The sequence below is a fragment of the Alnus glutinosa genome, chromosome 9, assembly GCF_958979055.1.
Source record: "Alnus glutinosa chromosome 9, dhAlnGlut1.1, whole genome shotgun sequence".
Taxonomy (NCBI): Eukaryota; Viridiplantae; Streptophyta; class Magnoliopsida; order Fagales; family Betulaceae; genus Alnus; species Alnus glutinosa.
Window position 1 is genome coordinate 28,342,382 of NC_084894.1, and position 16,888 is coordinate 28,359,269.

Sequence of the window (16,888 nt, forward strand, 5' to 3'; positions counted from 1 at the left end):
TGTTTAGGTTTTCTGGTTCTAGTTTGTATAGGCATGAGAGTTCTCTGGTGAAGGTGTCGGTGGGGATTAGTCAACCATGGCGTGTCGATGGCGGAGTTTTGTGGTGTGTTGTTCACTGTCATATTTTTTGGAGGCCAGATCTACAAGTTTTCGCCGTCTTCTGGTGGACACACGCCTGTTAGCTGTGTTCGTCGTCAGTCTCTGGTGCTCCAGCCGCTCTCCACGATTGTGCGGTCTCTCGGTGATCGACGCTTGGCCTTCACGCGCTTAAGTGGTTTTCGGTTCGGATCGCGCGTGAGGGCTGCAAACTGGGTTTTTTCGCCGTGTATGGTGGTTTTGGTGATGATCGGAGGCTTTTGGCGCTTCAGGGTTGATGGGCTTGTTTTCTGGTGCCGGCGCGTACGCCACAGGCAGTGGCTTTCCCGGTAGACAGCTTCCTCCGTTGAGCTTTTCCTGTTTTGTTATAGTTTGTGTTTCTTTGGACAGTTTGCTTTGTACGTACATTAATCTAATCATTGGCAGTCGCCCAGAATGTGTGACCGACTCCCGACTCCCTGTTCAAGTAAAGGTGTATGTCAACGTAGAGGCATCATTCTGTTGGCTGAGTTTTATTTAGTAGCAACTGTCTGTACTGTATTGAGATGTTTGTACACCTTTAGGGTGTCTGTTTTATGCTTCACCCTTGTGGTGTCTGTTGTTATAACGCTATTTGATCTCAATGAAAGGTTTTCTTTCCCTCAAAAAAAAAAAAAAAAAGCCTTAAAACACTTCAGCTTGAATGTATATGCGTTGATCAAATTTTATGCTTATTTTGATCATACTACTTATTAATAGAAATGAAATATTTTGTTATTTTTCAAATCTATTTCATATATATATATAGTTAATAGTACTGTTCACATGTTACTTTTGAGAAACATATAGAACATTTGACGGATTAAGATTAGGATCAGGACCCATTATTTGGACATGACCATGAGGGACGCAACCATGATTACTTATTGGGGGGTCAAAGCATAAATAATGGGTTGAACATGATTTTGATAGGGATGAAGCCTAATTTTTAAGTCTAAACCCACACACATATACTTTTATACATATATAAATATTTTAAGAAAACAAATTAAAATTCATGGGCCATGAGTCTCAGCCCCTTGTTCTGTTCCTGATGACAACTTTTAAATGAATACAAAAAAAATTTATTTAAAGTTTTTTCTGAAGAAAAAATGGAAAAAGAACACGCGCCAAAGAAAGGAAACTACTACATCTATAAAATATAAACAATTGGAGCGGGATGCCCTACAGATTGTAATGATGATTAAAACAGAGGAAAATAATTACAGCAAATTTGGACATATAGTACTTGATAGAATTAAAGAGAGTTTGCGCCTTTTACGATCGTGGAGCGTCGTACATGTTAAGAAAAGTGTGAATGCGGCTGCTCATAACATAGCCCGATATGTTATTTTGTGTTTCATAAATAGGGTTTGGATTGAAAAAACTTCAAATTGTATTTGTAATATTGTAGGCGGAGATATTCATGTCCCTAGCTATAATTTGATATTTTTTCTAATAAAAATTCCGACTTTTGTTTTTTTTTTTTTTTTTTTAAAAAAAAAAGAAAAAGAAAAAAGAAAAAAAAAAGACTAGGTCAAAGTATAAAAGAAATATGCTTAGATAATAATAAAAAAATAAAATAAAAAATTGTCTGTCGTCACATTTATGTTGTTTATTATAGTTCAAATGAATATATTAATGTAAAGTCGGTTAAGATGCTTGGGCACAGAGAAATTCAATGGGCGTAGAAGATCATGAGTTTTCTTATTAAATTTAAAGTTTGAATTATTTAAATTGGGTTCACGCAATTGTACTAATTAAAGCGGCCTGTTGATGAATAAATGTATTAAATGACATTAGATGTAGGCCGGCGTGATTAATTCTTTAATACAAATGTTAAGAATCATTAGTTTCATCCTCTTTCATATTTCTTATTCATTTCCATATAAGAAATGTGGGTTCCAAAAACGCGATAATAAATTTGCAAAAGATATATGTTTAAGAAAATATTACCAAATATTATACAAATGCATTTTAATTTTTATATTACTTTAATCCTTTTTAAATAATGTGATACTGTCAATCAATTTTTAATTTTTTTTTTTTTTTGATATGTCCATATAAAAGGGGGGAGAGATTCGAACTAGTGACCTCCGCTTCATGAGGCGTGGTCCCCATCTGATTGAACTACCCCTTAAAGATAATCAACTTTTAAAAATTGATTAATAGTATCACATCAATAAAGTAGACTAAAATACTGTTGTAAATTGTGCAGCTCATTCTCTTGCCCATGAGGCGATTTTTTTTTGTCATAGATAGAATTTGTGTTGAATAAATTTCAAACTGTATTTATGATATTGTAACAAATGAGCAATGGCTCCTGAGTTTTTTGATTTATCAATAAAGATAGTATTTTGTTAAAAAAATAAAATAAAATAATGATTGTTAATTATAGTAGTTAATAACAATAAATCTAATTTATCATATTATAACTGTTGTCTCTTGAGTGATTATAAGTCTTGTAATTTTGTCTCTTGAATTTTTGTAACTCTTGTCTCAATACAAGTAATGTAATATTGAACCCTTTTTTTCGTTTTTTTTTTTTTTAATTCTTTTAAAAGTAATGTGACTTTTAAAATTATTATTGACTTTGAGATAAATTACTATTAAATTTTAATTTGGTGTTAGTTTTAAAAGTCACCAACTTTAAAAAGATAAAATAAAGAACAAAAAAAAAAATATTTTTAGCATTAGTTTGAATAACCATCTCCCTTAAAAGATAAATGGAGAGTATACTGTATACCGATCCGGTTAAAAAACACCGTACGAGATGGCAGATAAAATGAAAAATTAATTAGTTAATTAATAAAATAATAAAGCCATCGATCTTATGGTGGACGTGTCTACGTAGGAGCATATCCGCTTTAGGCACCTAATGGGCCAATTGACGTCAGGGTCAGGACCACTTCCGCGCGGATCGACCGAGAGCATAACAAAAAAAAAAAGAAAAAAGCTTTTTGTCATAAAAGAAATGCTGCTTTAATTAATTAATTAATTAATTAATTTGCAAGGCCCTAAAAATATGTGAATTTGCAAGGCCCTAAAAATTAGTGTGTAACAAAATCTGACTCCAAATTTTGGGACTTTTTCAAAATCTTCTCTTTCTCGTGCCTCTGTTTTGTGTTGGGATCCTCTGGAGCTTCTTCGCAAACCAAAAGGTAATTCCTTTTAGTTTTGATGTGGATTTTGCTATTGTTTCAAATTTGTTTTCATTTCTGCTTCCATGTTTTTGTCATTTTGCTTAAATTTCGTTTGTCTAAAATTGATGTTTTGAGAAAGTTTGTTGATTTTGCGATCTAATCGGTGTTTTAGAAATCATATTTGTTATTATCGGTGGTGTTGTTTGTTGTTTCGTGGAATTTGGGGGGAGTTGTAGCTGACGTTACATCGGATGTTTCCTCATCTGGGTTTGTGAGATTTTGGTTCTTTAGGATAATATGATTCTTCTTGTTTTTCAATTGGTGTCTGTCTGAGTTTCTTTAATTTAAAGCATGAGCTTTGAAGCAACTGCGTGGGAATATTGTGGAATCGTGCTATTGTGCAAATGAGCAGTAATAGTTGATCGTGGTTGCCCTTTATGCCTTATTATTGTTGTCTTTGTTTCAGGATTATAAAGAATTGTTTAGGGTTATGTGGTAAATTGTCAAACTGTGTTTATTTGTTAGTTTGTGGTTAGGATATGTTGGATTCGGCATGTTGATGTTCTTTATTCTCTTGATTAAAGAGTTTTTAAAGGGTTTTTGTTCCTGTTTCTTTTCCCCCTTTTTTTGCCTTTTCTTTTCAGGTTGTAAATTTTGTTGTCGACATAGATATTGTGGTAAATTTTTCTAGGTTTCTGCTGAAGGTCTTTCAGACACACTTGCAACATTTCTCTAGATGATCTTTGGCGGAAGGAGAGAACCCAGGGAATGCTGAAAGATGTGCCTTACTGTTCAGAATTCTGTCTCTGAAGTTGAGATTGTCCCTCTGCTAGAGCTGTCCTTATTTATTCTTGATGAGACTGGATGTATAAATGGGAGTTCATATGCTCTCTGTTTCCAAAAGCAAGACGGGCCTACTCATCACTATAGAGTGCCCGTTGATCTCTGTGAAGACGGTTGAGCGCTTATAAGACTAATACCTCCTGCACTGTATTTTAGATAAGTCGTGTTGGCAGGAGTAAGTAGTGTATTGTTGTGTATTAGGTAAAGCTTTCAATGGAAAATAAATCAAATGTGTTGATGCAAAGTTATGAATTAGGGAGACTACTGGGGCAGGGCACCTTTGCAAAGGTCTATCATGCGAGGGGTATAAGAACTAATCAGAGTGTGGCCATAAAGGTAATAGATAAAGAAAAGGTTTCGAAGGTTGGCCTCATTGAGCAGATCAAGCGAGAAATATCTGTTATGAGACTGGTTAGACACCCTAATATCATACAGCTCTATGAGGTCATGGCTACAAAGACTAAGATTTACTTCGTCATGGAATATGCTAAGGGTGGTGAGCTATTTAACAAGGTGGCTAAAGGAAAGCTAAAGGAGGATGTTGCACGGAAATATTTTCAGCAGCTAATCGATGCAATTGATTTCTGTCACACTCGGGGTGTTTATCACCGTGATATAAAGCCAGAGAATCTATTACTAGATGAAAATGAGGATCTAAAGGTCTCTGATTTTGGGTTAAGTGCCCTTGCTGAATCAAAGCGGCAAGATGGGCTACTCCATACCACTTGTGGCACTCCTGCTTATGTCGCACCTGAAGTCATTAACAGGAAAGGCTACGATGGGGCTAAAGCTGATATTTGGTCTTGTGGGGTGGTTCTGTATGTCTTATTGGCAGGTTATCTCCCGTTTCATGATTCAAATTTGATGGAGATGTATAGGAAGATTGGAAAATCAGACTACAAGTGCCCAAATTGGTTCCCACCAGAAGTGCGCAGGCTGCTGTCCAAGATGTTGGATCCAAACCCTGGTACTAGGGCTTCCATAGCCAAGATTAAGGAAAGTTCATGGTTCAGAAAAGGTTTGAACTCTAAACATATTAAACCTGTGACTCCTTCAGATATGGATGTTTCTGGTCCCTGTGAGAATAGCAGTATGACTGCTGACCCAAAGCAAGAGTCAGCTAAACCTCCAAGCTTGAATGCTTTCGATATTATTTCCCTTTCCGCTGGGTTTGATCTATCTGGCTTATTTGAAGAAGATTCTCGAAAGAGAGAAGCAAGATTTACTTCCAGAAAACCTGCCTCAGTCATCATCTCTAAGCTGGAAAATATTGCTAGGCGTTTGAAGATGAAAGTGATGAAGAAGGAAGCAGGTTTGTTGAAATTTGAGGGACTGAAGGAAGGTAGGAAGGGGATCTTGTCCATTGATGCAGAGATCTTTGAAGTCGCTCCATCTCTTCATTTGGTGGAGGTGAAGAAATCAAATGGAGATACCTTAGAATATCAGCAGATGTTGAGGGAGAATATAAGGCCTGCTCTTAAGGATATTGTTTGGGTATGGCAAGGTGAGCAACAGCAGCAACTGCCAGAGCTGCAGCTGCAGCAGCAACAAGAGCAGGAGCAGCGCCAGCAACAAGAACAATGAGAATCTGAACACATTGCCAAATTTCCCATGTCATAGTATGCTTGTTTATATATTTGATAATTTGTCCTTTTTTGCTGTTGTTTTATGCTTTTTTATATATTTGATAACTTGTCCCTTTTTGCTGTTGTTTTTGTCCTTGTAATTGTTGTTTCTCCATAACTTTATTAATTTTCCATATTTGTTGTATGTGCTTGAGCACATTTTAATATATAATGTGATTTTCTGGTTTCTGTTTGTTTTGCCCTTATCTGATTGTTTGACTTGCTATTATGTTGTATTCATTTGTTTCAATTTCTGTTTTGCGTGTTTTGTAACTTGGTGATATCAAGTTCTTGATAAGAGAAACGTATAACTTGAATTGGATTCTCTTCTTGATTTAGACTTCTTGTTTATTTAGATAGATTAATAGAGGTGTATTAGGTTGTGTAAGACATATAATTATGAAGTTGCCTCATTCATGCACAAACAGATGGTAGCTAGAATGATATTGTTATACCTGCATCTTTGAGCACAGTAGTATTATTTTTCCCCCTACATGATTTCTGTCTTTGCCAGTTATGATCTTATGATAAACATTGCCCTCCCCTTCTATCACTTATTAAACTGTTGTTTCTGTATTTACTTCTCTGTAGCTGCCCAAGTCCTCTTTAGTCTCCAAGCTCGCTGCATAACCAAATAATTTGGTCTTTCATCCCAAATAACAACTAGATTATGCCTTTTTATGATGTAAAATCATATGTTAAGTATATCTTCTATGCGTGATGATTAACAAATTAATACACCCTCATCAGAATGGTGCTCTCGAGGCAAGATTTTAGATTGCTGCTCGTGATGAACAGTTGAACACCCTTATCTTTGTGGGAACAAGGCACCTATCCCCTTGCATATTTATTTCTCTTTATTTTCGTTGAACGCTTGTCCTGGTGATGCAGCTCGGCTTCACTTTTTGTTTAGTGATGGTGGTGAATTTTGATTACCTGGACCCTCATTGATTCTTATTGTCGAGAAATAAAGCTAGATAATGGTTGCAGTAATCATGTGATTCATGGAATTGGCCCCATGATTTGAGGCTAATAATTCCTCCAAATGGCTTCCATCAGAACAACCCAGAGATCCCTATTTGACAGTGTTGGTTGGTCATGTAGTACGTGCTGGAATCACATGCATTTTTTAACAGATGTCAAACTCAGTGATGACTTAAAGCCTCATATCGGGACATACACACAATAGTCGTATAGTAGACGGGACTAATAACATCCAGAACTTTGTGTTATTCCCAAAGTCTTAACAAGAAATTGAACTTAATATATACAAGAGCTAAAATAACTGGATTCGGATTTCCAGCAATTTGCTGCTCAAAACCTATTCAAGCAGGTAGGCTTTATCGAAACTTTTTCACATTTACTATCTAAATTATTAACAATCTAAACAGTCAAATTGCTTAAAATCTCTATCCAAAATAACCATCTTTTGCAACTCATGCAAAAGAACAGAACACACAGACACACAATGATTCCCTCGCACAATAATCCCATTCTATTGGCTAGTATGATATCATTAAGCAAGAGGGTACAAACTACTTTTTCTTATTTTGAAAATATATAGTACAATGAAAATGATACATTCTTCATTATTTGGTCGAACAATAGACTTGAGCCTATATTGTCCACTCCATGGTGAACAGTGTTCATTATTCCTAGGTAGTATATCCAACTTTCTATAATTGGATAAAAGTGGGAGATTTAGTCAAGTCGATAATCTCAGGACTAACAACAGAAACTCTTCTCTTCTTGCCGTATAAACTGGTTCTGCAGTCAGGAGATGGGGTTGACACATCAATTATCTCAACTTGGCAAGGCACAAAACTGCTGCTGCTTGGTGGTTGGAATTTATCACCAGCCACAACAGTGGTTAATAGATTCCTTGCTGGTCGATGCAATTCAACACTACTATCTTTAATCATATCTCTATCATCTTCAGCAACTTCTTCGATACCAACGGAGCCAGTAACAATTGAAGATGATGTTCTCACCTGTGATTTGATGGAACCAAATGGCTGCGTACAATCTTCTCCTAGTTCCCTACTCCATTTATAGAGGCCATCAGTCGTCTTGTTGATATTATCCTCATAATCCACCAAATTTTGATCAATAGAATCCGAATCTGAATCCGGTACTGTTTCTTGTGCAACTCCACTGGCAATACTATCTACATCACGTTCTTCTTTATTATCCCAGTCATCTTCATTTTCACTTAAACTCTCATCTATTTCAGTATAGCACGGAAGCTCATCCATTGGGCAAACTTGGACCTTCATATGCTCAGGCAAGCTTGGGCAACCGGCAGAATGCTTTGTGTACTTCGTTGAAAAATAATTTACAGTGATTTTCAACCTGATCATGTACAAAAAAATTTAGTCATAACTAGCAAAACCGTTTAGCTACAGAAAAATTACCCATGTGTATTAACTTGAATGACATATAAGATCGACGATACCTTTGCCAGGCTGGGAGGGTGAGCATTGTGTATGCCAGTTTGATCTTATTGGCAATTCCGGACAGAGATTTAAAGCTTGCAGCTGCCTTCCTTACAGCCAGTGATTCATTTGGGTGCTGCCAGGCCCATTCAAACTACAAGTTTTGAACATTTCAACTTGTTAGCAGCAGAATTCCTTGCTTCATATATATATATATATATATATATATATATATATATATATATATATATATATATGGCTTTTGTAACAAGGATAAAACTCATAAACAGCACATATCATATCAAGATTAAACTTTGAACCAAAGGAAAAATCAAAACTAGCAACAGACACCACCTTTGGAGTTTCCAATAGCGCACATATAAGGGAAACATAACCTTAATAACCCAAAAGAGATCTCAATTAACAATGATATGACACAATATCTACAAGATGGTTAAAACAGGCCTTGCATATGGGTACTTATCAAAAAAAAAAAAAAAACAGGCCTTGCATATGGGTTCATGGTGACGTTTGGTAATGAACAAGATTCTCATAATATAAATGCCATGGTGAAAATTGCACAACATGCTTAATTTGGTACTACTTTTCAGCCTATTGTCAAGAATGGGTTCGTGGCCAATCTAGTTTGCATCTATGGAAGGACCGAACATTGTGATACAAAATTTCCCAAAGAATCTATGCGGTATTCCAAAACAAAGCATAAGGGAAGAATATCAGGCATCAAAGTTGCATCTGCCTAGCTCCCAGTCAATATATGAATGATATAAATAGAATCTTAGCACCAGCAGCGGATGCTTAGCTTAGATTTAGTATTGGCATATTAAATCATCACTTATCCCAAAAGCTTAAGCTAATAGGAAGGGTTAGATTTAATAATTTAATTTATATTTTAACATGGGAGAGTATAGAAATTGAACACAGCACAGTGTACTGCACTTGATACAGAAACAGCATACCAAAGGCAAAGAGTAACATTCCAAGACAGCTCCTAAACTTCAACTACACCACCACCAACAACAACAACAACAATAGCAGCAACAACGTTAGGCTTGCCAGTGGAAGTCAATCTTGTGACTGACGAGACCCAAGCAGCATAATCAAACCCAAACCTTAATATGAAAACAAGTATTACAGTACATATACATAACGCATGGTACCAAACTTGGATATTTGTAAGACTATAACATTGCTCAAAGTAGATGAATTTATATAATCTATAAATTTTTTTAGATGAAATTTTAGTATCAACCTGGAGAGCCGAGACGTTTGTTGGGAAACCATGGATGCAGAAAACCATTTCCCAGGGTCTCTTTTTCTTGGTCCTCCACGCACCACTCACTATTTCACCATTGTGCTGCCTTATGCGACGCCGCGGATTCACCGTAAACCTGTAGAGTTTTTTCAAGCATAGAAAAAATAGATATCGTAAAAAAGAGAAACGATTTTGACCCATCTGATTATTGAGGGCTAGAAATCAAAAATAAAATAAAAGAAAAGGAACCCAAGTGATCGAAAGCGAACCCGATGTAGGTTTGGCCCTTGTGGCGTGGGCTGAGGGAGATCAGCAGATAGCACGCGAAAAACCCTTTCCCTTCTTTGCCTGTGTTTCCCTCTCCACCCTTTTCTTCCGCTTCCGGGTTCGAAATTAGGGTTTCTGAGCTCTGCGATCGCACCCTTCTTTTCCTCATCTCTCTCTCTCTCTCTCTCTCTCTCTCTCTCTCTCTCTTCACACAGTGACAGAGGACAAAGGCACAAAAAGATAGGGATTCAATTCGACCGTTAGGATATATAAAAATATATTCTTTATGTTTTATTTTATAAATAGGATAACTTCGAAAGTTTGAAATCGGCATTTAATAACGGAAACCCCGAAAAATAAAGAAATTAAAGACGCAATGGAAATGGTGTAGTCACTGTAGTGTATGCTTTGATTAAGTCCTATATTTTATTAAATTAATAAATTTAAAGTTTAAAATGATGTTCTAGTATATTGTATTAATTTTTTAATAAGTTTAGAATAATTAAAATGATGTAATTTATATGAGCTATGGATAATCGTATCATTTAGTTGAATTGAAAGGCTGCATTTGAGAGATGGATGAAAGCAATTCAAATGGTTTAAAATTTGAGAGAAATGCTAGGGGTATAAAAACTCTTACAAAGAGAACTTTACAAACTGACATGGAGCATGAGAGGCTCCACGTCAGCTTAACATTAAAAAAAGTTAAAACAATTTTTCTATGCATAGACAAAAATATCATTTATTCTCCTGTTCAACCCACTTTCCTGGAAACCATCACACCGCCGGAAACTCAGCACGCCGGCCACACAACTCCGAACCTGACCCACCGGAAATCCAGACAGTCTCGGACTGGACCACGACCTCGACCACGCTTCTGGTCGGGGAAGGGCCGGATCCCAGCCAGTCGGTCAGGATCCGGCCGGATCCCGTCAATCCCGGCCGGGGAACGGTCAGATCCCTTCCATCTCGACCGGATCCCGTCCAGCCGGGTGGGATCCAGCCGTTCTGTTTGGGGAACGGCCGGATCTCGTCCAGTCTGCCGGGAACGGCTGGATCCCGTCCAGTCTGCTGGGATCCGGCTATTTTGGTCGGAGAATGGGGTCGCGGGTGAGACCGGATCTGTCGATGGCAAGAGGATTTGGCCCATTTTTTTCTGGACCCATGATGAAGGGTGTTTTTGTATTTGTATAGCATGTCACGTCAATTAGTAAAACTCTTTTTTGGTAAAGTTTAAATACCCCTAGCATTTCTCAAAATTTTATGTAATCAAACTTAGCTTTTCTTTCGTGTTTTTTATTTTTAGCCGCAAAGTCGTGAAACGTTACATGCCCAAAATTTTGAAAGTGCAAGAGCATTCACACCCGGTTAGCCAAAAAGATGCAAATTTGGGTGAAAAATTACCTACTTCGAGCTAGTTATATTAACAAAAAATTTGGTGAGTTGCTAAGGTCATCACCATTTACCAAATATTGAAAAAGCTTTTTATTAGTATTATTATTATTCTATCATTCTCTTTCCTCACAATAAAAAAAATAAAAAAAGAACAAAAAATAAAGAAATCCTTGAAAAAATATTTAAATTAAATAGTGAAAATGAATAGGTAAAATAGAAAGCGAAATATAGATACTTTAAAAAAAAAAAAATGGGTAGTTAAAATTTTAAAAAATAATAATAATAATCTCTTTTACTTAAATAAATAAAGAGAAAATTTGTTCTGGTTACCGTTGGTGAAAAGATATCTCAAGTAGGTATAGTCCTTTATCGGCTACAACGATGCTGAATTTTCAGTTTTCCATGTGATTAGGACTAGGAGACGACCAAAAAAAGGAACAACTTTTCAGATTCATCCTTTATTCCTTTCCATTGAGTAAAATGTTATAAACTTTTTCAAAGCATCACTAAACTAAATGTAGATAAATGTAGATAGAGATATATTATTTGCACAATAATTTTGTACAATAATTGTATAACAATGCTGATATGATCAGCATTGTTGTACAATTGTTATGTATAAAAGCTGTGCAAATAACACTATCTCGTGTAAATATAGATTCAGCCCACAATTTTATTTATTTATTTATTTTTAACAATTCAGCCCACAATTAGTTGCAACCTATTGTATCTATGTTCTGACTACAAGATTCTGGCCTACAAATTACAATGCTCTAACTGCAGCAGTATAGAACTCTAGATCACTTTGACATATCTTTACTAAAATCTGCAGCGTCCCAGCCTCACCACTAATCGAAAAGGAAGGTTTCTATGTGAACATTGAAAATCATTTATTACTAGTAACTTAGTCATCGAAAAGCATTATATTGAAAGAACTGATTATCCCAAAAGCTTAGCTAATGAAAAATAATAGACTAATTCATTTAAATTCATATTCCAACATTTTTCCTCAAGATCTTTACTTTGATATTATGTTAAATTATCAGAAGCCAACACCATCCCTACCCACCCCACCTTCACCCAGCAGGGCCTCCAAGCAAAGGAAAAATAAGGGTGTAGCATATAGGATATTGCCCATCTTAAAAGTTACTGAAACATAAAAATTGGATACTGCCAACACTATCAATGGAAAAAATATAATCGTCTGTGGATTGAAAGTTCACTACGATGCCACCATCCAAACTTGTTCATCTGCTTCCTTGTCAACCAAATGAAGCATTAGATAAATACATACACAATCATGAATTCTACGATGTGAAACATATTTCGCCAAGATATATACACAACAAACGGTTTTGTCAAGAAGCATTATATAGGAATTTAGTCCTCATAAAACTGATTTTAAAACTTTCATTCTAACTAAAGTAATCTCATATTTGACACTCTTCCACAAAGCTCAATAGCTTAATACAAAAGCAAACATGTTTCTTGAATTTTATCCCATGCACTTTACTGAGCATAGAAAAATGAAGAATGCTAGACATCCAAACATTTTTTTCCAGAATTTGGTTCTGACCTGATGTGTCACAATCCCATGAGATCTATCATTTTGAGAAGTGTACCACAATCTTATAGGATTGTGGCACATCAGGTTGAAACCAAATTCTGGATAAAAAGTTTTGGGATGTCTAGCATTTCTCTAGAAAAATGCCATCCATTTTTATCTACAGCAACCAATTTGTATGCATCTACCCCTCCATCACAACACAGCATCAAGAACCTTAGGGTTGCTAAGTTAAATTGTACATCCGCATGAATATTTGTCACTGAAAAAATAAAAACATCACATGCACAAAACTTGAAAATGGTCATAGAAGATTTCGTCTTATTAGGGTTGAGTGTTGACCATATTCAATCAGATCAGAGATGAGAGTTTTTCCTATCAAAAGACACGTGTTCATGCAACCACACCAGCGGAGGGAAGAGAGAAAGTGCTGTGGAACAGAGACCAGTCCAAGGCTTTGGAGATATTCAACCATTTCTAGTAGATTACACATAACAGAATGACGGTCCAACATAAACATTCTAATGTTCCAAAACACCAATTCTAGGCTAGAACGACAGATATGTAGGCTACCTCGAAACAAAACCTGGACATTCCAAACATACTTTGATGCATTCCAAGTCTCACTGAGGCACTAAGATGTGCCGATTCATGGTTTAAGACACAAATCTATATAATTTGAAAAAGAATATCTTTCAAACATCCCTAAAATAAGCTACAAATCACCTATAATTTAAAAAAAAAAGTAAAAAGGCATACTTGAGAGCAAAGGCCTCATGGAGCCTAAGCGCAAAACGCAAGTGCATGCCTAATCATAGTATAGCACACATTATTCATAATGTATAACTATTTCCAAGATAAAGATTTTGGAAAAATCAAAATGGTGATTCATTTGGCTTATTTATCAGCTGACATAGTTAGAGCACGCAATTGCACAAAGATCAAGGGTCCTAAATTCCAGATCCTGCATAACATATTTAACTTCTTATATTTCTACATGATAAATTTGAATAAAATTATCAATGGGCAACAAAAGCAATTATCAGGCCATATAAAATTTAAACATAATCTTCATACTATTGTCTTGAGCTTTACATTTTCTTTTTTCTCTCCTTTTATAGTTGACATTACAAAATATACCCAACCATGATGGGCCTGATGGCAATGATCGAATTCAAACACAAGGTTTTATAAATTATATCTAAAAAGCAAGCAATAATAGAGTAACTATCACTAATCAACGGTCATTCTTAATTGGTTGTTGAACAATGGTAATTTTCAATTTAATCACATATATTTCAATGGAAAGTGAAAAGGCTCACTTTTTTGCGCCTGGCACTTTCACAGGAAGTGTGTGTTTTTTGCACTTTTAAGTGCACTTCACTAAATGCGGCTTCGCCTTAAGATTAAGAGGCACATTTTCTTTGGCTCTTTGTGCTTTGCCGTGCAATACTGGCATGTTGCCAATCAAAATGGAACTCTATAGACACCAGAACAACTAGCTTACAAAATTAAATTTGGCATTGGAGACATCCACATAACAACTATGAACTACATAAATTGGAAGCACGGGCAAGGCACAAACATATTACAATCCTGTCCCTAATAAGCCAGTGTCAAAAGGCTTCAAATCTATCTATCTCTGCCATGTCTACAATCAAGGCAAGATATAGAAGTTTGAATTTTGACATTGACAAGATACACAAGATTGAAAGTTGATGTCAAAACTGCAAGAACTCACTACGCATTACTCTATTCACTAAAGCCCTTACGAATCTTGTGTCCCTATGCCTTATCCATCGCACAACACAAGAAAGAATAAAGATCCATTTCCATAAAACTGTAAATAAGTAATTGCAGGGTTGCTTCCACCCCACCAATTAAAATTTCTTTATTGTCACATAATTTAAGAGAAAGACCGACGGAGTTCTTAATAAACACAACCGACCATAAATCTATACAAGAGTATAGGGTAAATTTTGACAACAAATTCACCAACAACATTAGCAATACAACATTAACAACAACAACAACAACATGGGTGTTTTTTTTGAAATGATTCTAAGATCACACATTCAACATCACAAAGGCAATTTCACGGTTCAGCCTTGTACTTACAAAACAGTACAACAGTAGTGGGTTTGGAAGAGATCAATCGGAGCGCTTGGAAGACGGAGAGACCAAATGCCTCCAGAGGTAGCGACCACTGGCCATGTCGACACAGGTCCAGAACGCCTTGCTCACCTGTGAGCAAAACCGGAATTCAAGAAAAAAAAAAAAAAAAAAAAAAACTAACTAATCAATTAATTGATTAAATGTAAAAGAAAGAAATTTGACAAAAACCCTAGAAAATGGGGACACCTTGCTTGCATTGGGATCCTTAACGGCGTCGTTTTCGTCGGTATCGGTATGGACGACTAGGTGGGGCTGCTCTGACTTGAGGTTTCTGAGGACGAAGAAGCCGGCCAGCGTGGCGGAGAGAAATATCAGAATCAGCCTCAGCGGACACATTTCCTCTGAATCCGATAGAGACGGAGAGTAGGAGGATTGAGGAATGTGTGGAACAGTGGAAGTTATGGAGGGTGCAGAGTTGAAGTTTTGTCAAATTCTGTTGGCCATGTTTTTACCTTTTTCTTTCTTTTTCTTTTTCTTTTTTTTCTTTTTTTTCACTTTTGAGTGGGAATTGTTGGATGCTTTTGACAATTTGTGCATGCGATAGATGGGTTTGACCTAACCAATTAAAATTAATGGCTTAAATCTTTAATTATTCGTTTTGGATAAACTTTTCCGCAAATTTAGGTTATAGACTTTCTTTTTCTTTTTCTTTTTTTTTTTGGCATATTAGTCTTTTTCTTTTTAGAAAAATAATAATAATTCAAAAATTAATTAGTAGTATTACATGAATAAAGTGAGATAAAAATGTGGTGTATAACATTATTCATTTATCCAATTAATTTATTAAATTTACATTATTCTTATAACATGTAATTCTTGCATGTATTTTTAGTACAAATTAGCATTTATTTTTAAAATAAATTATTCTTATATAACCTTTTCAATTTTGAGTGGAATTGTGAGATGTATCATGCCATTGATGGGTTTGGCCTAACTAATTAATGGGATAATGAGTTCATTATTACTCCACTATTGTTATTTAGGCCATATTTTTATATTATCTGGCCCATGAGTGAATAGGCAAACTTTTTCTTCAAACTGAGTGGGAAGAAATTTTCCAACTTCAAGTCTATTAAATTGTCCTTAGATCATGTGAGTTTTAATAAATATAATTAGATCATGTTATTTATTTTTTTTAGGACAATTATTAAAAATACATGTAAAAATTATACACTTTCAAAATAAATATCAAAAGTCAATAATATGAGTTAAAAGAAATTTTTTCTAACTCAAATTGAATGAATTATATTTTAGGTAATATAATTTTATTTTATTTTTTTTGTCGGTGAAAATATAAAATTAATTGAGTAGAAATAAAAGTCCACCACGGTTGTTGCAAAAGAAAAGTCAACATTGGCGACCCTGAGCTGGATCCCATTACTTATCCGTTAAACAATCCGAAAAAAAAATATTAATTAGTTCTTACAATGAGAGCATTACGAGGACCTGCTGCCACGCCTGAAATGCAGGACCGGCCACAACTCCAACCTATCATTTTTGCTAGATTGACCTTAATTTATAGAATAATGTTTGTTGCATAATTTTTATGATATTTTTTGCATAATTTTATTTATTATTATTATTATTATTTTTTTTTTTTTTTGTATGATATGTTTTTCAACATGTGCATCATAAATATTCAATGGTTGATCTTTAAAAAATATTGTTAGAATTGCTCAAAAATTGTACAAGAAACATTACTCTAATTTATGTCATCTCGCTAAGTTGCTTTATTGATGGGGATTAAAAAAATCTAATCCAAACCTAATTGTTTAGCATGACAGTTTTATTGATGGATTAAAAAAATCAAATCCAATCCTAATTGAATCCTAATTGTTTAGCATAAGTGTCACGCAGACTTATAAACTGATATGACAGTTCATATAACACTCTCACATTAGTCATAAACAAATTTAATTATTTAATTCATTACTGACGTGATCAATTCACGTAAACTGTCACGTCAGTTAAGAAATTTGTAATAAAAATTGTAAAACACCTGATAGCACTCTTCATCATTTAAGTTCCTCAAAAAATAAAAAATAAAATAAAAA

The 16,888-nt window shown here is 35.2% G+C and overlaps 3 protein-coding genes across 3 annotated transcripts; 1 reads left to right on the top strand and 2 right to left on the bottom strand.

Moving 5' to 3' along the window:
- Positions 1-3,119: 3,119 nt before the first annotated feature.
- LOC133877697 (CBL-interacting serine/threonine-protein kinase 10) lies at positions 3,120-5,918 on the top strand. The gene is made up of 2 exons (XM_062316077.1): positions 3,120-3,275; positions 3,902-5,918. The coding sequence occupies exon 2, from the start codon at positions 4,314-4,316 to the stop codon at positions 5,682-5,684; it is 1,371 nt and encodes a 456-aa protein (XP_062172061.1). The 5' UTR covers positions 3,120-3,275; positions 3,902-4,313; the 3' UTR covers positions 5,685-5,918.
- Positions 5,919-7,252: 1,334 nt separating this feature from the next.
- On the bottom strand, positions 7,253-9,942 carry LOC133877698 (uncharacterized). Its single transcript, XM_062316079.1, has 4 exons — positions 9,703-9,942; positions 9,431-9,569; positions 8,181-8,314; positions 7,253-8,077 (listed from the first exon to the last, which is right to left on the bottom strand). The coding sequence occupies exons 1-4, from the start codon at positions 9,867-9,869 to the stop codon at positions 7,402-7,404; spliced, it is 1,116 nt and encodes a 371-aa protein (XP_062172063.1). The 5' UTR covers positions 9,870-9,942; the 3' UTR covers positions 7,253-7,401.
- A 4,564-nt stretch (positions 9,943-14,506) lies between these two features.
- Positions 14,507-15,297, bottom strand: LOC133876956 (uncharacterized). The gene is made up of 2 exons (XM_062315177.1): positions 15,021-15,297; positions 14,507-14,903 (listed from the first exon to the last, which is right to left on the bottom strand). The coding sequence occupies exons 1-2, from the start codon at positions 15,168-15,170 to the stop codon at positions 14,811-14,813; spliced, it is 243 nt and encodes an 80-aa protein (XP_062171161.1). The 5' UTR covers positions 15,171-15,297; the 3' UTR covers positions 14,507-14,810.
- Positions 15,298-16,888: the final 1,591 nt, after the last annotated feature.

Bases quoted from the DNA above. Each gene is read 5' to 3' on its own strand.
- LOC133877697 (XM_062316077.1), top strand. From the start codon at position 4,314: ATGGAAAATAAATCAAATGTGTTGATGCAAAGTTATGAATTAGGGAGA.
- LOC133877698 (XM_062316079.1), bottom strand. From the start codon at position 9,869: ATGAGGAAAAGAAGGGTGCGATCGCAGAGCTCAGAAACCCTAATTTCG. The intron at 9,570-9,702 runs GTTCGCTTTCGA...AAAACTCTACAG, and splicing joins AAGGGCCAAACCTACATCGG to GTTTACGGTGAATCCGCGGC. The intron at 8,315-9,430 runs GTTGATACTAAA...CAAAACTTGTAG, and splicing joins CAAACGTCTCGGCTCTCCAG to TTTGAATGGGCCTGGCAGCA.
- LOC133876956 (XM_062315177.1), bottom strand. From the start codon at position 15,170: ATGTGTCCGCTGAGGCTGATTCTGATATTTCTCTCCGCCACGCTGGCC. The intron at 14,904-15,020 runs GTGTCCCCATTT...TTTTGCTCACAG, and splicing joins AGGATCCCAATGCAAGCAAG to GTGAGCAAGGCGTTCTGGAC.